Genomic DNA, 23482 nt, shown 5'->3' on the forward strand with positions numbered 1-23482 from the left:
ACCACGCCTGGCTAATTTTTGATTTATTGTAGAGATGAGGTCTCGCCAAGTTGCCTAGGTAAGTATTGAACCCGTGGGCTCAGGCAATCCACTCACCTCGGCCTCCCAAAGTGGTGGGATTACAGGCTGAGCCACCCAGCCGGCTCAGTAGAAATCTTTTAAACTCTGATAAGTCCATAAAAACCACTCCTTTAACACCATTTCCCAGAGCCAGGCCTGCAGTGGAGATGCACTGGCTTGGGGTGCCCTCTGGTGGCAGCGAAAAAAAAACACAGTCTGAGGTCAGCCTGGGGCTCACAGACCGTCGGGATCTGCACAGGCTACCTGGCCTTCTGCTGTGGAGAGCTGTCTCTTGGCAGATGGCCCAACCCTTGGGGGTGGCCCAGTTACACCTTAAGAAGGTTCAGTTCCCGCTCTGCAGATGGCCTGTTTTGCCAGAGGTTTCCAGGCCATTCTGTCAGCCTTCTGCTGATGAAGTTGGGCTGTTAGACTTCAGTGGAGAACAAGATGCTCTGTCTCTTGCTGTCCGGGGCAGGGATGGCCTCCAACTGCAGGAAGTACAGAAGCACCTGGACCTGCCCGGGAAGAGTAGGGAAGAGGAGGCGGCTCAGAGCAGCTCACAGCTGCAGGTGGAGAAGTCTTCCTGGCCCCAGCCCCCAAGTCCATTCCAGCTCAGCGTCCATTCCCTCTTGGTGACATGAGCCCCTTACAGCAAGAGATTGGGCGTGGGGTCCTGGGTTTTTTTATTTAATTTTTTGAGTTGGAGTCTCACTTTGTCGCCCAGACTGGAGTGTAGTGGCTGCTCCTGGCCACTGCAGCCTCGACCTGCTGGGCTCCAGCGATCCTTCCACCTCAGCCTTCCAAGTAGCTGGAACTACAGGCACGCACTACCATGCCTGGCTAATTTTTGATTTATTGTAGAGATGAGGTCTCGCCAAGTTGCCCAGGCGGGTCTCGAACCCGCGGGCTCAGGCAATCCACTCACCTCAGCCTCCCAAAGGCGTGGGATTACAGGCTGAGCCACCAAGCCTAGCTTTTTAAAAAAAATTTTTTTTGAGTCGGAGTTTCACTGTCACCCAGGCTGGAGTGCAGTGCCACACTCATGGCCACTGCAGCCTCTACCTGCAGGGCTCAGGCGATCTTTCTGCCTCAGCCTTCCAAGTAGCTGGAACCACAGGCACATGCCACCACGCCCCGCTAATTTTTCTTGATTTATTGTAGAGATGAGGTCTCGCCAAGTTGCCCAGGCGGGTCTCGAACCCGCGGGCTCAGGCAATCCACTCACCTCAGCCTCCCAAAGGCGTGGGATTACAGGCTGAGCCACCAAGCCTAGCTTTTTAAAAAAAATTTTTTTTGAGTCGGAGTTTCACTGTCACCCAGGCTGGAGTGCAGTGCCACACTCATGGCCACTGCAGCCTCTACCTGCAGGGCTCAGGCGATCTTTCTGCCTCAGCCTTCCAAGTAGCTGGAACCACAGGCACATGCCACCACGCCCCGCTAATTTTTCTTGATTTATTGTAGAGATGAGGTCTCGCCAAGTTGCCCAGGCGGGTCTCGAACCCGCGGGCTCAGGCAATCCACTCACCTCAGCCTCCCAAAGGCGTGGGATTACAGGCTGAGCCACCAAGCCTAGCTTTTTAAAAAAAATTTTTTTTGAGTCGGAGTTTCACTGTCACCCAGGCTGGAGTGCAGTGCCACACTCATGGCCACTGCAGCCTCTACCTGCAGGGCTCAGGCGATCTTTCTGCCTCAGCCTTCCAAGTAGCTGGAACCACAGGCACATGCCACCACGCCCCGCTAATTTTTCTTGATTTATTGTAGAGATGAGGTCTCGCCAAGTTGCCCAGGCGGGTCTCGAACCCGCGGGCTCAGGCAATCCACTCACCTCAGCCTCCCAAAGGCGTGGGATTACAGGCTGAGCCACCAAGCCTAGCTTTTTAAAAAAAATTTTTTTTGAGTCGGAGTTTCACTGTCACCCAGGCTGGAGTGCAGTGCCACACTCATGGCCACTGCAGCCTCTACCTGCAGGGCTCAGGCGATCTTTCTGCCTCAGCCTTCCAAGTAGCTGGAACCACAGGCACATGCCACCACGCCCCGCTAATTTTTCTTGATTTATTGTAGAGATGAGGTCTCGCCAAGTTGCCCAGGCGGGTCTCGAACCCGCGGGCTCAGGCAATCCACTCACCTCAGCCTCCCAAAGGCGTGGGATTACAGGCTGAGCCACCAAGCCTAGCTTTTTAAAAAAAATTTTTTTTGAGTCGGAGTTTCACTGTCACCCAGGCTGGAGTGCAGTGGCACGCTCACAGTCACTGCAGCCTCAACCTGCTGGGCTCAAGCTATCCTTCCACTTCAGCCTTCCAAGTACAGGTGTGTGTCATCATGTCCAGCTAATTTTTTGATTATTGTAGAGATGAGGTCTTGTCAAGCTGCCCGGACTGGTCTCAAACCCATTGGCTCAGGCAATCCTCTTACCTCTGCCTCCCAAAGTGTTGGTATTACAGGCATGAACTACTGCACCCAGCCTGTTTCTGCTTTTTTATAGAGACAGGGTCTGGCTCTGCTGCCTAGGCTGGAGTGCAGTAGTGCCATCATAGCTCACTGTAACCTCAAACTCCAGGGCTCAAGTGATCCTCCCACCTCAGCCTCCCAAGTAGCTACAACTAGAGGTGCAGACCACCACATCCAGTTAATTTTTTTATTTTTTGTAGAGATTGGGTTTTGCTATGTTCTGCAGGTTGGTCTGGAACTCGTGGCTTCAAGTGATTCTCCCACCTCATCCTCCCAAAATGCTGGATTACAGATATGAGCCTTTGTGTCTGACCACTTGGTTTTAAGCCCTAGGCTGGGTGCTACAGCTGGATCACCACAGGGTTCCCTCTTCCCCTCCCAGCAGCATGGGCTTGGGCAAATCCCTCTCTGAACCTCGGTCACTACCCTGTAGAATGCAGGTGGAAAGACTGGCAGTTCTCAGGGTGGCAAGCAGAGGCCATCTTTGCCAGGCCAGGGTGGCAAGGCTAGAACCTGTTTTCCTGTACCTGGGACATGACCTCCAGGGACCAGCTGTCGGTCATAGTGATGGGCTGGCTGGGGTTGGCCGGGAGCTTGCTCTCCTTCTCTGAAGGCCGGAGCAGCGTGGGGCCAAAGACTGTGGCAAGGTTGTGCAGGGACATCTTGTTCACCGCTTCCTTCTCTGCCACCCTGTAGCAGCCAAAGCAGAGGGTGCTTTCAGCATCGCCTCTGGGAGAGAGGCAGAGGGGCAGGGCCACCCTGGAGTCCTCGGGAACATGGCAGCTGGCTTATAGCATGGCCACCCGGGGAGGGAGGGAGGGACTTTGACCCTGGCTGTGGTGACAGCAGGATTCACCCCATGTTCCTCTAGGTCTGAGGGGCTTGGGGCAAAGAGCACTGGAGGCCAGCAGGCAGCTGGGCCAGCTCCGGACCATGACCCAGGCGGCACTGCTGGCCAAGGTCACAGCCTTGCTCTTTGCTTAAGGCCATGGTATGGAGGGAGGAGGGTGGCTAACGGGGAGGACAGCAGGGATGGCAATGGCGTTAGTCCCCAGAGGTAGTAAGTGGCTACAGATAGGGGTGAGAGAAAAATCCCTCGGTGCTGTGGGTCTGACAGGAGCCAGCAAGGCAGCCTGCTGCCTGGGTCCTAAAGTCCCAGAACCTGCAGATGAGCCAGGCTACCTTTTCAGGTGGTCCAGAAGGAAGAGGAAGGTCAGCAGGTTGGCTTCTGGGAGAGACAGCAGCAAGTTGAGCATGCAGCTCTCCTTTGCAACAGGGTCTGAAAGAGCTGCAGAAGTGGGGGGTTACTCCTCAGAGTCACAACGGGCTGGAGACCTTTCCCAAGGTGGCCAGTCAGAGTACCCGGGCCCATGTTGTAGGTGCCAGACAGTCCAGGCCAGTCGTCATCCTTGCTTTCACAGCACTGGCGCCAGTGAGGACCCCGGAGGTCACTTGTGCAGGGTATGAGCCACCCGAATGCCTCTACTTTATCTCAAAAGGGTCAACCAGCAATGGGAGAGGCCGTGAGGGTGGCTCATGGGCAGAGCTGCCCTCAGGTGATTCCTGCCACGATCTCTTGGGAGAAGCCCAGCATGGAATCAGGCAGGTAGAGGAAGGGGCAAGAAGGGTGGGAGGGCCTGAGATCCAAGTCCCTGCAGATGCCCTCATCGCTCTGTGCACCCTAGGGGCACTTGCAGGCTGGGGGGTCTCTTGCTGTATGGGCCCTAGGGCAAGACAGAGGCTGCAGCTCCCACACCTGCCAGCACCCCCCTTTGGAAATCACCCTCTGTCACCCTTAACTTAGGGTCAGACTGGGTGTGAACCTGTGCCTGACTGAGCTGGAAAGGGGACTGTGGCCTCAGGACCCTACACTGGGGCATGTCCACAGCAGCACTAACAACTTAGACCTCTTGCTCTACTCAAGGGATGGGGACTGTGGCAGCCCTGAGGATGGGCACGGATGGCAGCAGAGTGCCCCGCCATAGCCTTTGACACCTTCAAGGGCAGCAGCAGACAAGAGGGGAGGTGGGGAGATGACTTGCTTGAGGCCAGGGCCTCCAGTGCTCACCGATACCCTCGGCGAAGTTGGGGTAGAACTCGTCGGTGAAGAGGGGCTCAGGCAGCTCACGGAAGTAGAGCTTCAGCGTGCCGGCAATGGCGTTCACGTCCATCTCACTCATCATCACCGACACGTCCTTGTTGTCTGGAAAGAAGGGCCTCCCTGAAGATCTCACCTTGGCCAGGCAGCACCCTCCCCATACCTTTCCCTGCCTGGCCAGATGCGCCTACTCAGCAGGAGGTAACCAAGGGGAGCTGAAGTCACAGCAGGATCTACCCAAGGGTGCTGGGCACGTACAGGCTACTGGTCAGGACATTTATTTTGATTTTTTTGAGTTGAGGCCTCACTCTGTCACCTAAGCTGGAATGCAGTGGCATAATCATGACCCACTGCAGCCTTGACATGCTAAAGATGAGAAGACAAGAGAGTTGTCAGAGGAGCTTCTGCAGAAGTTGGTCCTGCCGGGCTCGGTGGCTCAGCCTGTAATCCCACGCCTTGGGAGACTGAGGTGAGTGGATTGCCTGAGCCCGCGGGTTCGAGACCCGCCTGGGCAACTTGGCGAGACCTCATCTCTACAATAAATCAAAAAATCAGCCGGGCATGGTAGCGTGTGCCTGTAGTTCCAGCTGAAGTGGAAGGATGAAGTGGAAGGATGGCCGGAGCCCAACAGGTTGAGGCTGCAGTGGTCGGGAGTGGCCACTGCACTCCAGTCTGGGCGACAGAGTGAGACTCCAGCTCAAAAAAAAAAAAAAAAAAAGAAGTTGGTCCTTAAACCATCCTAGCCACATGTGCCATTTGCTGGGTTGGGCCAAGGGCTTTTAAGAGGGATTGGCCTGCCTGCTCTGGGGCTGGACGAGAGGTACTAAGGCCCAGGGACCAGTACAGTCTAACCGCAGGCCCACTTGAGGATGTGGCAGTGCAAAGACCACCTACGTGACCCAGCTTCATTTGGGCCTGATCAGATGATCCTCCTGCCCCAGTCTCCTGAATAGCTGGGACTACTGGTGCATACCATCATGCCAGGCTAATTTTTTTTTTTCCCAGGCTAATTTTTGACCCTTTTTTTTTTTTGGTAGAGTTGAGGTCACACTATGCTGCCTAGGCTGGGCAACTTCTAGACTCAAGTGATCCTCTTGCCTCGGCCTTCCAAAGTGCTGATATTGCGGGTGTGTGCCACTGCACCTGGCTTGTCTTTTCATTAAAAAAAAAATTATTGGGCAATCCCTTCTGGTCCCTTCCCACTGTGGGGGCATTTCTGTCCTCTTAATAAATCCTGCTTTCTCAAAATAAAATAAAATAAAATATTATTTTCTTTTTTGAGTCAGAGTCTCACTCTGTCACCCAGGCTGGAGTACAGTGGCACAATCACGGCCTGTGCAGTCTTGACTTGCTGGACTCAGGCGATCCTTCCACCTCAGTCTTCCAGCCTTCCAAATAGCTGCAACTATGGGCACCACCATGCCTGGCTAATTTTTTGATTTATTGTAGAGACGAGGTCTCACCAGGTTGCGCAGGCTGGTCTCGAACCCCTTGGCTCAGGCAATCCTCTCGCTTCCGCCTTTCAAAGTGCTGGAATTATAGGCGTGAGCCACTGTGCCTGGCCTCTCATTTTTAAAAATAATAAAAGAGTAAGTGAAGAAAAGGTGCAGAGAATGACATGACAGGCCTAGACCACAGAGGGTACTCAGAGTCTTGGCATGGACACAACCGCCCACACCTCCATCCCACACTACCCAGTCCAACACTCACTGACGTCGAAGGCTGCCTTCAGTGCCTGGATATCCGTGGCTACTCCGGACACGCGGTAGATGCCCACCTCCTCCATGCCGCGGCGCTCAATCTCCTCCACGCACTGGCGCACGATGTAGGGTACCTTGGACCTCTCTCTCCTATGGAAGGAGGGGACTGTTCTCAGTACCCTGGCAGGCTGTTTGGGGTGCATTATGGGAGACCTGCTACCTCTCTATCTGCACACCTACACCTGGAGGTGGGATGAAGACAGGGGATGAAGGTGCCCAGGTGGGAGCTGCACACAAGCCTTTTGTATGTCTTCCCTCCCTTCTGTGAGCTTGGTTATCACCGCATGTATCTCATCAGGGCCTTTCTACGAGGCGGAAACAGTCAGACACTGTATAAGTTACACATGACCTTTGAGAGAAGGCCAGGATGCTTTTCTAAGTGAAGTTGGTTGTTGGGAGGGCATCTGAAAGATCAGGTTTTGGGGTAACAGGTGGCCACATGGTATCCTGGAGAGCAGTATGGTCTTTGACGTGGCCACACAGTATCCTGGAGAGCAGTATGGTCTTTGACCTGGTATCGGCCCTACCACTCACTTGCTATGGAAGAGGCAAATCCCCTGACCCCAGGATCCCTACCCTGGGCCCTCAGCAAGTCATCTGTCGTCTGAATGACTCCACCGTGTTGCCTAAGTATCAGAGCTCAGAATCCTGTGATTCTAAATGCTTTTCCCCCTGGGTCCTGGCAACCAACAGTTTCATGTAGGACCCATGTAAGAATTCTTCAAAGATGGAAGACAGTTTTGAGGCCTTAACTTAGGTTTGTTTTGCAATGGATTTAGGAGCACGTCAAAGCTCTTTCCCAAGCCACCCTCCTCAGCAGTGCTTGTTTGGGATAGCTGCTGATGGAGCCCTCTCCACTCATGCCCAGAGCCTTCCCCAAGCTGCAGAGGGGGCTGAGGTGCAGCTGGGGGCAGAGGGTGGTGTTCAGACATGAGTAGGTGCCCAGGGAATAGCTGACGCAGGCACCAGCTCAGAAGAACAGTAAGGTCAGGGGCCCGGCGGATTCCATCCTGGGGAAGTGAGTGAATTCTGGGAGGAAGGGGCCTGTGTCTGTGAGATCTACCCTCAAACCAACAAGCAGGCTTCTCCTGACTACTGACCCAGGACAAAGGGGCAGGGGTGACAATCATTCAACAGGAACCCAGGACCATGGCAAGTTCCAAGTACAGGAAGAAAATCCTGCAATCAGGCAGTTCCTGGAGTGGACCAGGAGCCAGCCTACTGCTTCCAAGGAAGGAGGTGGGGACATTCCTGAGCAGGTCCTGCAGTAAACACAGGAGGCAGCTGAGCACACCAAGTGTCCTCCTGGGGCCAGGGAGACCTCCCAGTGTAGTAATCACACAAAGAAAGGACAGAAGCATGCCTGCCCTTTCCTGCAGAAACTCCTCGGAGGGACAGGTGCCTTCTCCACTCACTTGGTAACCACAGCAATCTTGACTCCGAAGACCCCTGTCTGCTTTCGGGAAGGCATTCTCTTTAAGCTGAACTCCCTGCTGGTGAACTTGATCGAGAGCTTCACTTCAATCTGCAGTGGGAAGAAGGGGTATGGCCCTCTCACCCTCCTGGTCCTCATGGCCCAAGGTCCCAGGGGCTCCCAGAGGTCTTAGCAAATATTTCCACCCCCAGGTCAAGGACCCAGTGTGAGTTAGCTCCTCCGGGAAGCCCCTGGTCTAATTCAGCCAGAGCCAAGAGTGGTTTAAGGACTAGCTTCTGCAGAAACTCCTCCTACAATCCCAACTGCTTATCTTTCTTTCCTTTCTTTCTTTCCTCTTTTTTTTTGAGTTGGAGTCTCACTCCGTCACCCAGGCTGGAGTGCAGTGGCACACTCACATTCACCCCAGCGTCAATCTGCTGGGCTCCGGTGATCGTCCACCTCAGCCTTTCAAGTATCTGGCACTACAGGTGTGTGCTACCACATCCAGCTAATTTTTTAATTTATTGTAGAGATGAGGGTTTCTTCAAGTTGCCTGGGCTGGTTTTGAACCCATGGACTCAGGCAATCTACTTGCCTTGGCCTCCCAAAGTGCTAGGATTACAGGCTGAACCACTGAGCCCGGCCTTCATTTGTTTTTTTTTTTAAATAACAAAGACACGATCCAGCTATATTGCCCAGGCATTTGAACTCCTGGGCTCAAGCAATCCTCCTGCCTCAGCCTCCCAATGTGCTAGGATTGCAGGCATGAGCTATCACACCTGGCTGTCTTCCTTAATAGTAATTAAAAAACTAGGGAGAGAAAAAGTATAAGCCAGGCTCGGTGGCTCAGCCTGTAATCCTGCGCTTTGGGAGGCTGAGGTGAGTGGATTGCCTGAGCCCGCGGGTTCGAGACCCACTTGGGAAACTTGGCGAGACCTCATCTGTATAATTAAAAAAAAAAAATTAGCCAGGCATGGTAGCACGCGCCTGTGGTTCCAGCTACTTGGAGGGCTGAGGCGGAAGGATCGCTGGAGCCCAGCAGGTAGAGGCTGCAGTGGCTGGGAGCGTGCCACTGCAGTCTAGTCTGGGCACCAGAGTAAGACTTCAATTCAAAAAGAAAGAAAGAGAGAGAGAGAGAGAGAGAGAGAAAGAAAAAGTACAGAGAATACTATAACAAAAAAGTCAAGAATTATCAAATGTTAACATCATATATGCTCAGGCCTTTTTTGGTGTGTGGCCTTTTTTTTTTTTTTGGAGTCAGAATCTCACCTTGTCACCCAGGCTAGAGTGTAGTGGCCTGCTTACAGCCATTGCAGCCTCAACCTGCTGGGCTCAGGTGATCCTTCTGCCTCAGTCTTCCAAGTAGCTGGAACCACAGGCATGCACCACCACACCCGGCTAATTTTTAAAATGTATTGTAGGGATGAAATCTCGCCAAGTTGTCCAGGCTGGTCTCAAACCCCTGGGCTTAGGCAATCCTCTTGCCTCCACCCCCCAAAGTGCTAGGATTATAGGTGCAAGCCATCATGCCTAGCTTTTTTTTTTTTTTTAAGGTCTAAACTTTTCTGGGATAGCTGAAGACGAATCAGGGAAGCTACAGGAAGTTGCTATGGGTAGCCCCTAAGTCCTTGGGTCGAAGCCTGGTGGTGCCATGAGATCTCTGTTGCAGGAAGGATATTCAGGGTCACCGGAGACTGCACTCCAGCCACCAAATGGAAAAAAATTCCTCCTTCGTATAGCAATTCTGCTCTGCGAGGCCTCTCCTTCCTCAGCCACACTCCCTCTCAGACACCAGCTCAGGCTTAGCTGCCTTCTGACTGTTTTGAAAGGAACTGGGGCTACCCTCGCCTTCAGGGGAAGCAGGCATCAAGAGCGGCCTGTGGGCACGTACCCCATTCATGGCGATGACGGTGCGCTGCCAGTCTCTGTCCTGCAGGGCCTGGGGGTCCAGCTGAAAAGCAAGGAGTCATGATTGACAGAGGCCCTAGGGTCTGTGCAGAGGTCCTGCTGGGCAGCACCAACACCCACCACCTTTCCAGGCCTAAGCTGGAGGCAGGTCCCGACTGTGGCCAGCACATCCATCCAGAGGCCACGAGAGGTGCAGGGTGAGGAGAGAATCTGCCAGAACCTCCTGGAGCTTCAGGGTTCCAGTGCTCCCAGACCTCAACTTGCCTGGGGCCTGATCATAGGGGTGTGGGACGGTGACAGCTGGGGGTCTTGTATCCCCTCCTTTCCCTGTTTCTTCCAGGCTGGAGTCCAGCCCGGCAGTCCTTCTCCAGGTGCTGCACGAGGTTTGGTGGAGGGTGAGAGGTCGGTTTGAAGGGCCCAGGTTCAGTGGCAACTTCCTGGGGGCATGGCAATCAAGAGTGGCTGTCTAGAGACTCACAGACACTGTTTTCTCTCCCTGCACCCTGGATTGGCTTGTGGTGGAGGAGTCTGTAGGCCAGGCCAGTCCTATGGCTTAGTCAGGCCCAGAAGGACCCAGAGTCAAGTCCTAAATCGTGCAGCTTGTGAAGGGGTCCAGGAGGAAACCCCTCTGTGCCTCCTCTAACTTTTACCCCATAGAGTGTTGTCCAAGCAATTGGTCTACAGGAACTAGCCATTTAATGTCATCTAAACACAGTCTGTGCTACTATAAAACACCCTAACCTCATGGCCATGCCACATACCCCTGCCCCCTGAAGCCTCTATCTTCTCCTTTGTGGCAAGCACACACTGTATATCAACGGTTCCCAGATCCACCGAGGCTGCTGGCTGGGTGGGTGAAGCAGCAGCACCTTGGGGGATCTTGTTAAAAACACTTGACTTGCAGTCTTGGGGGGAACCTGGAATTCACACAACTAGAAACCTCCCCAGCTGATTCTGGCATGAAGTCAGTCAGGGAGCTGCCGCCTGACACCTTACAACGTGGCAGGCATCACAAATGGCCTCATGTTGCATCCCTTCGTTTCTGCTACTGGGCAAGCCACTTAAGAGAAGGGCCACACTTCATGATTTCTGAACATGTGTACACCTGTGTATGCACACACAAACACACACACACACGACAGTGCTGAGCACAGTGCCAGACCTAGAGAGGAGCTCAGGACATGCGTCACGTTCATCCACAGCAAGAGACCACAGCTTTTGGTCCTTCAGCAGGTGAAGCTGCTGGCTAGGAAGGAGGAGTTCTGGAGCAGGTCAAGGAGCTGCTACCTCACAAGCTAGCTGCTGCTACCTCACAAGTGAGCGCACCCAGGCCTCTCTTCCAGGCATTGCTGGGGGTGAACTTTCTTCACCTCCCCTTCTAGGTCCTACTGGTTAACGTGTCCCAAGGATCTGAAGTGTACAGCCAGAAAGACACAGAAAAACAAAGGGTGGCAGCTGTCTCTCTCCAGGGGCTGTGTGATCACAGGTTCTCATTTCGTATCTGGCCCTTGAGGATTTTAGAGGCCACACTCTAGACCTCAGGGACCCCATGCCCAAAAGCAGCACCTGTGAGCAGGGATCAGTCAGTCACAAACCACTCACAAAGAGCAATCTCCCAAGTGGCACTTCCCCCCACCTCCCCAGGGCAGAGGCAGGAGGGGGATGACACGAGGCTTCTTCCTGGCTCTGGGGCCAGTAGAGCTTTCGGCTCTGACCAAACTAGGCCTGGATGGAGGAGATGTGAGACATGCATCACCCCCGACACCCATGGCCTGGCTGCTCAAGGAAAGGGACAGAGTGCCCTTCCTCCTTCTAAGGAAAAGGAGAGTTTAACACCATTATTGGGAGCTTTAAAAAGTGGAAACCCAGCTGGGCGCAGCAGCTCATGTCTGTCCTCTCAATGCTTTGGGAGGCCAAGGTGAGAGGATTGCTTGAGCCTGGGAGTTCAAGACCAGCCTAGGCAACATAGCGAGACCTCATCTCTAAAAGCAAAACAAAACAAAAACAACTTAGCCAGGTGTGGTGGTGCATTCCTATAGTCCCAGCTACGAGGGAGGCTGAGGTGGAAGGAGCTCCCGAAGCCAGGAGGTCACAGCTGGGGTGAGTCATGATCATGCCACTGTTCTCCAGCCTGGACCACAGAGTGACACTCCAACTAAAAAACAACAAACAAACCCAGAAACCCAGCTCATTAGGCAGGAGACATCCTTCTCTCGCCTCCACAAAAGAGTAATCCCTGCGTGCCTCTACCCTTGAAAACCCAGAACTGGCAAAAGCAGCCAAAGCAGCCCCAGTCAGCAGAGGGACAGAAAGAGGAGCCGTCTGAGACAGCTAGACGGCAAGGACCCTGCCCCTCCCAGCCCAGCCCACCTAGGAACCACAGCCCATACGCTGGCCCACCTTGCCCTTGCACACCAGGTTTCGGATGTGGGTCCACAGGGTGGTGCCACGGGCATACAGGTGCTTTTCAGCAGAGGCCACTCGGCTTCGGCCAGCCCGGCTGGGATGGAAGTACCGAAGGAGGCCCTGCATGGCAGTTGGGGTGGCTGGTGACTCTCGCATGCTGGCCCTGCTGCTCCAGGAGGCGGATGGGGCTGAACAGAGCTCCGTGGGAGCTCCCAGCCTCCAGGGCCTTTTGACCAAGCTTCCAGGGAAGCCCCGCCCCACAGCCTGGCTGGCCAAGGTCAAAGCTTCCCATCACCCCTGGGTTCCATTTTTTTGTCTGTGTGGGAAAAACACCCCCACGCCCTGAGTCTATTGGTTACGGGAATTCCAATATGTCTCCATCTCCTCTAAAGCCCAGAAAAGCTGAGCTTCCTTCTCAAGTGGCTGGTTTCCTGTGGCCCAAGTTTGGAGATGCTGAGTAACATGTGTGACTGGTCTGTCTGGCTCATGCTGGAGGCTCTCAGGAGACTGTTCCAGGGCCTTCACCACCCCAGCAGGTGACCCCAATAATCATATGCACTGCCTCTAATAGAACTAGGGCCAAGAATACCCCACACGAGGCCCCATGCATGGTCCCCGCTCTCCCAGAGCAAGCTGGCAAGTGATGGAGCAGCCTATGTGGGGCTCCAGTCATCAGTCACTCCAGGGCACTGGCATCTAGCACCAACCCCCGCCTGGCTCCGGTGCTGCCAGTCTGGCTCTACACTGGGCCCCTATCGGTGGCCTCCTGTCTGCAACTCCTAGTGACTGAAGTCTGGGATGTCGGCCCCTGGGAACCCAGTTCTTGTGGTTGGTCCCTGTAGGTGGCTCCAGTGGGAAGGGCCAGCCCGTGCTGGCTCCACTCCAAAGAACAGAGTGTGCTCAGCAGGATGGAAGCAGCATAAAGAATAGCACAATGATGAGGCCTCAGCCCAGGCTAACTCCAAACATCATTCAAGGCTGGCACGCTTCTCGTGCAGCTATTTAAAGCACCAGAGAAGTAAACAAGCAAGAGACCGGGCTTTGGAAAAACAGATGACCAAGGGGGAAACGGCAATCAAGGGAAAAACTGAAGCACTCCGGATGCTGTCAGGGTCCCCTGGGCTGTGAGGTCTTAGTGAGGAATGTATCTGCTGCTTGGTCAGGACCGGACAGATGGGGCCTGTCTGCTCATCCTCCAGGTCTCAGGAAAATAGTCTGGGTTGCTGTCATCTCCCCAAGGGTTGGGCAAGGTGGGGGCCTTGGAAGAACAACTGTGGTCGGTGGGCCTGATAGACAATGGCCTGGAGGTCTGACTAGAAAACTACCCTGCATGGCCATAATGGGCAGGTGGTGGGATGAAGGCTGGGGAAGGCCCAAGCCCACCTGGGGCTGGTGTTCAGTGCTGCCCTGAAGAGCCACTGACCGCCTTGCATGGTGGCTTTGCTGAGGACCTAGTGCTGTCCTGCTTGCTCTGTTGTATGTAGGGCCAGATGAGTCACCAATGGACGCCACAGGACATCCTCCCGCTCCCTGCCAGCAGGGGCGGGGGAGGTGCATGACTCAATGTCTAAAGAAGGAAATGCTCATTCCCCCATCACTCGCCTCCTCATAGACAACTTCCTCCATATTCCATGCCCGTCACCACCACCCTGGGTGGTCTAGCAGGGAGTCCCCAGCTGTTCTTGTTTGGGCCATATGTCAGCACCGCAATCTGCTCTATGGGGTGGGTCTTTGCAGAGACCATTGGAGAACCTCTGTGCTTGCCAGAAGAGAGCTGGCCTCCTGCTGTGATCTATGACCACAGTCTGCTCTCTTGAGCTGTATCCTATCTTATTTACTTATTTATAAAATGAAGATGGAATCTCACTATGTTGCTCAGGCTGGTTTCAAACTCCTGGGCTCAAGTGATCCTCCCACCTCAGCTTCCTGAATAGCTGAACCAGGTATAATGGGTCATCCACTTTTCTTTGCTACTCTTCTCTGATCCCAACAAGTCTCCAGCATCACTTTAAAAGACTGAGGAAGATTCCTCCTCTTAGGATAGACTATGACCATTGTGGGTGAGGATATGGAGTAACAGGAACTCTCATACTCAGTCACTGGAGATGTAAAATGGTATAGTCACTCTGGAAAAGTAGGACAGTTCCTCAGATAGTCAACTTGCTACACGACCCAGCAACCCCACTAGGTGTCTACTCCAGAAGAATGAAAACACAAGTTCAAAGACTTGTACCAAAAACATGTTCATGGCTGCATCACTCACAACAGCCCTAAACTGGAAACAACCCAAGTGTCCATCGACTGGTGAATGGAGGACCAAAAACATGGTACATGCATGCAGTGGAATATTATTCAGCCATAAAAGGAACAAAGTACTGATCATGCTGCAATGTGGATGACCCTCAAAAATATTATGCTAATTGGAAGAAACCAGTCACAAAATCTCTGGAATGATTCCATTTTTTTTTTTTTTGAGTTGGAATCTCACTCTGTCGCCCAGACTGGAGTGCAGTGGCACGCTCCCTGCCACCACAGCCTTGACCTGCTGGGCTCCAGTGATCCTTCCGCCTCAGCCTTCCAAGTAGCCGGAACTCCAGGTGTGTGCTACCACACCTGGCTAATTTGATTTATTGTAGAGACGAGGTCTCGCCAAAGTTGCCCAGGAGGGTCTCAAAATTGCGGGCTCAGGCAATCCACTTGCCTCAGCTTCCTCAAAATGCTAGGATTACAGGCTGAGCCACTGAGCCCAGCCATGATTCCATTTTATGAAATATGAAGAATGGACAAGTCTCTAGAGACAAAAAGCAGATCAACCTTGGTCTGGGAATGGGAATAAGAAGTGGCTGTAGGTGGGAATAGGGAAATTGTTTTGGAGTGATGGAAACCATCTAAATCTAGATTATTGATGATAGTTGTACAACCCTGTAAACTAACTGAAAACAAAATCAATTACACACTTAAAATGGATCCATTTTATGGTAAGCAAGTTAATGTGCACCTGTGGCATCCTTTCTTTCAAGCCTCTCTGCTCTGGACCACAAAGGCTGGGGACAGAGGTCTTCTTGTTTTGGGGGTCCCCTGGGCCTGGCATGAAAGAGGACTTCCATCACTATGGTGGCACATTGGGTTCTTGGTGCCTAAGGATGGACTGGGATAGCTTCGCTGGCTCACGTGGCTCACTTTCTTTCCTTTTTTTTGAGATAGAGTCTCACTCTGTCACCCAGGGCTGGCTCGAAGGAACTCTCATCCACTTCCTCTGCACCTGCCTACACAGGAGGGCTTGGATCATGCTGTTAGGCGACTCTTTCCTAGACAGTGGACACCACCACAACTTCCTCCCTCCTGTACCCCACGTCCCTCTGCCTTTCTGGCTCACAGCTCTGAACAGACCAGCTCACCCATCCTGGATTCTGGAGCGCAAGAAGGGAAGTGGGGACCTGACACTTCATCCAGGACAGTCACTTGAAGAGCAGGGGCTAAAGCCTAAGACTTGGGCTGGTGGTTCCTGAACCCAACACTCATCAGCACCATTTAGGGGAGCAAAAACCAGACCCAGCTAGAACCCCAACCTCAGAAGATTCTGACTCCTTCTGTCCACAGGCAAGTGTGTGAGCAGCTTTGCTGAAGACACAATTTCCATTTCCCCTGGGGCCTGTCAGGAGCCTCTGCCATCCTGGCTGGGTCTGGGATTTTTCCAGCCCCCCCTGGGACGCCGGACCTATCCCACCTGCAGCAACTGCTTCTCCTCACAGGGAGGTCTCTCTACTTGACTTCTCCCAGCAGCAAGATACAGAGAGCTGAGCACTCCATCCCACCTGGCACAGCATGGAGGGCACCTGATATTACTGGGCAAAGCCTGGACTCTAAGACTAGGCCCCAGTGAGTCATGCACACCCTCTCCCAGCTATATCCTGCGCAGACAACTGCGTCTGTCAGGGAGAAAGAGGCCAGACTGGGTTGTAGGGCGTCATCAGCACCATTGCCCCTCCTCTGACTTCCTTCCTCTTGGGATCCCACAAACAAACCCCCCTCATGGGAGCCCAGAACTCCAGGGGCCAGGCTGGGTGCCGTTTACTTAGCGTGAGTCATGAAGTCCCTCTGTGTGGTGGTCGGATTATTTCCCACTTAGTGAGGTCAGGGGCCAGGTTTCCCACTCATCTTTCCCACTGATGGCACTAACCAGGGGCTGGAGTTGGATCCCACCTCCTTCACTGCCTCCTTACAACAAAAATGGCAAATAAGAATGATAATAGCAGTGAACACTGACCAGTCCTTTGAGAGAGGCCTATCACTGAATCGCTATGGCTCTGTGGTCCCATTCCAATTTACAGGTTGGAAACACGTTTGGGTGGGTGGGTCACATGACCTGCCTAGGTCACATGGAACATGGTGGGGCCTGGGGGGTCAACAAAGACTCTCTCCTTGACCAAACTCCAGCCACCAGGCTCCTCTGACTCTTTTATTTTTTCTCTTTCTTTCTTTCCTTTTTTTTTTTTGAGTTGGAGTCTCACTCTGTCACCCAGACTGGAGTGCAATGGCATGCTCACAACCACCGCAGCCTCGACCTACTGGGCTCAGGTGGTCCTTCTACCTCAGCCTTCCAAGTAGCTGGAACCACAGGCACACACCACCATGCCTGGTTAATTTTTTCATTTATTGTAGAGGTGAGGTCTTGCCAAGTTGCCCAGGCTGGTCTTGAATCCCCGCACTCAGGCAATCCTCTTGCCTCTGCCTCCCAAAATCCCTTTGGCAGCAAAGGGATTTCAAAGAGGGCTTCTTATGATCAAAGAGGCAGTATTTGTTCTTTTCTCTCTGAGATCACCCCCCACCCCACGCCCGGCCTTCTTTCTTTCTTTGAGACAGGGTCTCACTCTGTCACCAAGGCTGGAGTACAGTGACATTGCTCACCACAACCTTGAACTCCTGGGCTCAAGTGATACTCCTGATTCAGTCTCCTGAGGAGCTGGGACTACAGGTATGCCACTATAACCAGCTAATTTTTTTTTTTTTGGTAGAGACAAAGTCTTACTTTGTTAGCCAGGTTGGTCTTAAATTTCTGGCTTCAAGCGATCCACCCTTTTCAGCCTTCCAAAATGCTGGGATTACAGGAATAAATAACAGTACCCAGCTTTTTTTTCAGCCCCCTCCTTGGGAATGTCTTCAAGAGGCCAATTTTAGCAAGAATCCTGCTAAGTCAGTTTAGCTAGAACCCCCTACACTTGATATCTGGTCAAATTCCTCACCTACTGATGCCCCCTGGTGATGTCTGGTCACCGTGGCCTACCTTCAGCCAGAATCCTGTTAAGTCAGTTGAGGCAGAATCCCCTGCCCCTGATGTCTCCTCACAGTCATTTGCCATCTACTGCCCTCACCCTGCTCCTTGGCTACCAATCCCCATTCACCCCTGCTGTATTCAGGATCAAGCCTGGTTCTTTTTTTTTTTTTTTTTGAGTCTCACTGTGTTGCCTAGGCTGGAGTGCAGAGGCATACTCACAGTCATCCCAGAGTCCACCTGCTGGGCTCTGGAAATCCTTCTGCCTCAGCCTTCCAAGTAGCCGGAACTACAGGAACATGCTACTACCACGCCCAGCTAATTTATGATTTATTGTAGAGACAAGGTCTCACCAAGTTGCCCAGGCTGGTCTCAAGCCCGCAGGCTCAGGTACTCCACCCACCTCAGTCTCCCAAAGTGCTGGGATTACAGGCTGAACTACCGAGCCCGGCCTCAAGCCTGGTTCTATACTGAGGTCTCTTTCCCTACTGCAATAATTCCTGAATAAAGTCTGTTTTCACCCTTTAAATGCTGTCCAGCTTGGGTCTTTCTTTGATACTTAACTCTCCCCTGGAATGGAGCAGGGTGCTCAGCAGGTACCCCCTGCTGTCTGAAAGGACAGGTGTTGCATATCAAAACTTTGCTCACAACCAGCAGCATGGCAAGGGGATTTTTTTGTTTCTTTTTGGTCGGAGTCTCACTCTGTCACCCAGGCTGGAGTGCACTCAGGGCCACTGCAGCCTCGACCTACTGGGCTCAGGGATCCTTCTGCCTCTGCCTTCCAAGTAGATGGAATTGCAGGTGCACACCATTACACCCGGCTATATTTTTTGATTTATTGTAGAGATGAAATCCCTCCAAGTTGCCCAGGTTGGTCTCAGACCCCTGGACTCAGGCAATCCTCTTGCCTTGGCCTCCCAAAGTGCTGGGATTACAGGCATGAGCCATCGCAAAGGGATTTCAAAGAGGGCTTGATATGATCGAAGAGGAAGTGACGTATTTGTTCTTTTCTCTTTTCTACTGAGACCCTCCCCACCAGTTACCCAGCAACAGTACTCAGAGGCCCTGGTTCAAATCCAGCCACTCCTAGGACTTCCATGGTTGAAGATTCAGATGATATAAATTAAAGGCTGATTTAGAATGTGAACCTCCCTTTCACCTGGTCTGATGGGAGGAAAACCTCACTGTTGGCTGGGCTGGGCAGGGCAGTGAGGCTATGTAAGACAAGGAATACTCTAGGCTAGGGGCAGTCACACAACACAGAGAGAGGAGAAGGGAAGGGAGAGCACAGGGAGCATGGCTCTGGACTCTGCTCCTTCTACCACCCTGGGTGCCTAGGGACCTTGAGCAGGTTAGGGAAACATTTACTCAAGGGTCAAATGAACTTTTTCAAAGACCTGTTGCAAGGACCAAGTGAGAAAGCACATGCATAAGAGGGCCGCAACCATGACCATCACCCGAATTCTGTCTACCACTTGACAGGCACTGGAACACTTTGGTTCTCAAAGGAGATTGGCCCAGGACGGCCTATCAAGAACAGAGCAAACCATTTGCTCATCTGTACCATGACATCTACCCAAAGGCTGAGAGGGTGAACAAGATCTACACGGTGGGGTAGGGTCTTGAACCCCTGGGCTCAAGAGATCTTCCTACCTTGGTCTTTTGAGTATCTGAGACCTCAAGTGCATGCCTGAGGATAATTTTTGCTTTTAGACTAGGTCTCAAGGTACAGGGAGTCCCGCAGGCCCCTGTCACTGAGTTCCCTCATAAGATTCCAAGGGGGAAAAACAGGCAGCAGTGTGCATCTTCCAAGAACCTGGCCAGCCAGAGCTGGGAAGGGGTTGGGGGTCGGGGTGGAGCCAGTACTTAGCAAGGACTTGTTGATGTGAATGAGAATGTGGGCCTTCATCAGCCAAGACTACAAATTGCTCTGGGAAGAATCACCCTCTCCCTTCATCCTTCCTGGCACTCAATATTTAACCACATGAGGATTTTTACTTCCTGCCCTTAGGGAAGGAGTTGAGGCTTCTTGGTGAATGCTGTGCTCACAGGGCACCTGGAATGCCAAATTCACTCTCTCTTGAGGTTTCCTGCTAAGGTAGAAGGTCCTGGGAGTGGGGAGCAGCACCCAAGACCCACCCACCTCCTGGGTGGGGGAGGAACCGGCTTAGCTGGATCTGATAAAATGCACTGTAAGGAATGCGGTCCCAGGGCTTCCTTCCAGCCACCCCCACGGAAGGAACTGTGTAGGTAGGACCACAAGAAACACAAGGCAGGGGAGCCAGCTTCTTCCAAGAAGTGTGAAACAATGGTGGTGGGCTCCCAGGGGCTAGATACACTTCTGAACGGAAGACCCAGGCACTTCTTGAGAACCACGGCACCTCTCCTGGTCCTGTATGGATATATGCTTCAGCATGCCAGGGGCTTCTACACCAATCCTGGGAGAGGAGCTGGGTATATCCTGAACAGGGATACAGCTGTACACCCTAGAAAATGGGTCTAGACCCCAGAAAGGGGATAGCAAGTCGGTAGACTCTGGGATCCCCTGTGCTTTTCCAAGAAGGGGTGGCCCAGGAACTGCCAATTTTAGACCATGGCACCCCTAACTATTCTACCTGTGGGTTTTCCTAAGGCCATGCAGGAACTGAGGCCCCAGATGCAGAATCAGACTTAAAACTTAAATTTCTTTGGGGATAAGATTGAACACAATAGACAGACAGACAGACAGACAGACAGAGGGCAGTCCATCTGAACCTGTGAAGACACCAGCCCAGGTCTCTCACAGTAGATTTTCAGTGTTGCGGTTGCCCACCCCACCCCGAGCACTAGGCCATCTCAATGTCCCCAAGTGCCAAACAGGAAAGTACAGGAAGCATCCAAAAGGGGGTGGGAGGGGCCAGCAGACTCACCTGAACCTGACCCTTCCCCATGAGCCTGTCTGTGCTCTCGCCATCTTCCTTAGGGATCTTTATTTTGTTGTAACACTTTTCATAGCAAAGTATCCTCAGGGTCTGGGAGCCTTCAAGCTCAATCTCAAACTCCTGCACCAGAGAGAGAAGGAAAGTCACATGTGAACAAACAGGTCCAAGTATATGTGGTGGTCAGAAGCGTGTCCCCAACACTGTTCTTGTTTCCTTGGGTGAACCCAATGCCTGAGTCTCTCCTCATTTAGGCCTGGGACCCTCAAGGGTATTCTCTGTGGCTATTACTGCCAATCTCATGTGGCTCTGGATGCGTCCATGCCTCTCAAACCTAATCAAAACCTCTCAAAGGATGGTCTCCATGCCACCCACACAGAATCTTGAGGGTTTCTGCTCAAAATGCAGACATTCGACAGACTCTGGTTGGTAATGGTATGTCAATATGGGTTCATCTTTACGGCAGTGAAACTACTCTGTAAGATATCAAATGGTAAATAATTTGTCAAAACCCTTACAATGTGTAATACCAAGAATGAACCCTAATGGTTCTATGAACTCCGGGTGATAATGGTGTGCCAATGCATGTTAATTGTAACGAATGGGGAGTGTAATGAATGGGGATGCCAGTAGTGGGGCATGGGGGGGCAGGGCATACCTGGGAACTCTCTGTCCTTTCTGTTCAATTTTGCTGTGAACCCAAACTGCTCTAAAAAAATTAATTCTATGTAAAAAGGAAAAAAAAATGATCCTTAGAGTTGATATAGGAAGGAGAGGGACTTGGAGGAAAGAATGTTCCCCTCGGCACTCAAGTGGTCTGCCGTGGCCCTCTGTGCCAACCTTCTCTTCCATCATCCCTGATACCATCAGTGAGTTCACGTTCACTCACGGGTTCTTGGTGGGGAAATGGAAGAGGGCGAGGGGGAAAACATGCAGCAGCTATTTCTGAACCTGAATGGGGGTGGGCCACGTATGTGCTAGGAACAAGTCAATCCCTGGATGATCGACATGCACAGTGAGGGTGATGCCAGGTGACCCACTGCACTCATACTCTTCATGCCTTCCTGGAGCTTCCACTCGCCTGGCACCTGAACCTTTCACCAACTGCCTAGTACCCATCCCTCACTCCCTCACTGTCTATGCTGGGTCACAGTCCTCCTGCTCTCTGCAAAGCCTTCTTCTATCTGCAAAGCCTTCTTCGATAGACCCCCATGTGGCTCTGATTCCCCCTCGTCATAGCTGCCATTCAGTCCTTCCTGCAGGGATGTTCAAGTAAATTTAACAGGGTCTTGTGCCTTTGTCTTCCTCAGGCAGAAAGTCTAATGACCAGAGAGCAGTGGATGCTGAGAAAGGAGACCTGGGTTCTCGTCCCATTGCTTGCTCTACCAACTTCATGACCTGACATGGACCAAGCAGCCCAGTGGTTTGTTTCCTCCTCTGCAGCAGAGGGGGTGGGAGGCAGCTCTCTGTAGCTGGCTGTCTCCATTCATACCCACACCATCAATAACGAGGCATGGTGGTTCACATCTGTAATCCCAGCACTTTGGGAGAACAAGGCGGGCGGATTGCTTGGGCTCATGAGTTTGAGACCAGCCTGGGCAACATAGCAAAACCTCCTCTCTACAAAAAAATTAGTTAGGCATGCTAGCACGTGCCTGTAGTCCCAGCTACCTGGGATGCTGAGGTGGAAGAATTGCCTGAGCCCAAGAGGTTGAGGCTGTTGTAAGCCATGACTGTTGTGATCATGCCACAGCCTGGGCAACAGAGTGAGACCCTGACACACACAAAAAAAGAAAGGGGAGGCTGGGCATGGTGTCTCAAGCCTGTAATCCTAGTACTTTGGGAGGCCGAGATAAGGGGACTGCCTGATCCCACGGGTTCGAGAACAGCCTGGGCAACTTGGTGAGACCTCATCTCCACAATAAACCAAAATATTAGCCAGGTATAGTAGTGTATGCCTGTAGTTCTGGCTACTTGGAAGGCTGAGGTAGAAGGATTGCCTGAGTCCAGCGGGTTGACGCTGGGGTGGCTGTGAGTGTGCCACTGCATGGTGATGGAGTGAGACTCCAATTCAAAAAAAAAAGAATGGGGCACTCAATGGCCACAGCTGCACAAGCTGGGGAAATTAATCTCTTGTGGATCTAAGAACTTAATCAATACTAACCTCTCCGTAATCATTCTTCCATTCCTGAAGGTTCAGGGACAAATGGTTGCATGACCTACACAGTAATTCTCCAAGGTGGGGGGAAGCATAGTGACCCACTATACAAACCCAATATCCACGACAAACAAGCAGGACCCTTCAGACCAGTGAGGTAAAGGGAGCTAGACCTGCAGTCCAGTCCCAGCTCCCACAGGCAGAGTCCTAAGCTTCCAGAAACCAAGAGGGTCATAGCGAGCTTATTCCAACTTTGGTGGAAAAACACTATGGAAACCTACCAAGTAAACACCAAGTCATAACAAAGAACAAAAGCCCTTTTAAGTCACTTTATAAAGACTTCCCCAGAAAACAAGCTGCTTCTTTGTGATGGGGGGGTGAGTGGGTAAGACTCTTAGGAACATGGAGATAAAAATCTCTTGGCCCTGTCACCCAGGCCCTCCAGGAGATTCCTGGAATGCTGGCAGCAACGTCTTTGGGGGAAGCCCTCGGGAAGCCTCCAAGGGTTTAGACTCTCTCTGTGGAAAACATCCTGTGCCCAGACCAGCCTTGAGGAAGTCGGCTCCTCACCTCATTCCAGTTGGGTTCAGTTGTGTCCCTGTAGACGCGCGTCTTTGCTTTATTCACAAAATACCCAAAGGAATCCACCTCCAGGGTGCAGTACAGATCTGCAGGAAGGGGGACATGGAGAAGGTAACTGCATTTTTCCACATCACCCACGTGGTCTATAAGAGCAGGTGTTATTTTCAAAATAAATGCTCTTAATTTTTTTTTTAAAACACTGGCCAAGTGTGGAGGCTTATGTCTGTAATTCTAGCACTTTGGGAGGCCGAAGCAGGAGGATTGCTTGAGCCCAGTAGTTTGAGACTAGCCAAGGCAACATAGCAAGGCCTCACCTCTATAAAGAATCAAAACATTCAGCCAGGTGTGGGGGCGCATACCTGCAGTCCCAGCCACTCAGGAGGCTGAGGCAGAAGGAACACCTGTGCCTAGGAGGTCGAGATGCAGAGAGCCATGATCATGCCACTGCACTCCAGCCC

General features: G+C 52.4%; 1 protein-coding gene across 1 annotated transcript in view; it reads right to left on the reverse strand.

The window, feature by feature from the left end:
- Window positions 1–83: 83 nt before the first annotated feature.
- Window positions 84–23482, reverse strand: part of BCR (BCR, RhoGEF and GTPase activating protein) — a 128271-nt gene continuing 104872 nt past the window's right edge. Inside the window, exons 14-22 of the mRNA XM_021712037.1 lie at window positions 23013–23110; window positions 20276–20407; window positions 9672–9731; window positions 7782–7891; window positions 6317–6456; window positions 4577–4711; window positions 3691–3796; window positions 3036–3198; window positions 84–575 (exon numbers count right to left, since the gene is read on the reverse strand). Coding sequence (XP_021567712.1) covers window positions 486–575; window positions 3036–3198; window positions 3691–3796; window positions 4577–4711; window positions 6317–6456; window positions 7782–7891; window positions 9672–9731; window positions 20276–20407; window positions 23013–23110 — 1034 coding nt within the window. The 3' untranslated portion in view covers window positions 84–485. The remainder of the gene's footprint in view (window positions 576–3035; window positions 3199–3690; window positions 3797–4576; window positions 4712–6316; window positions 6457–7781; window positions 7892–9671; window positions 9732–20275; window positions 20408–23012; window positions 23111–23482) is intronic.

Source organism: Carlito syrichta, unplaced genomic scaffold, assembly GCF_000164805.1.
Source record: "Carlito syrichta isolate Samal-C Ts95f unplaced genomic scaffold, Tarsius_syrichta-2.0.1 Scaffold87125, whole genome shotgun sequence".
NCBI classification, from domain to species: domain Eukaryota; kingdom Metazoa; phylum Chordata; class Mammalia; order Primates; family Tarsiidae; genus Carlito; species Carlito syrichta.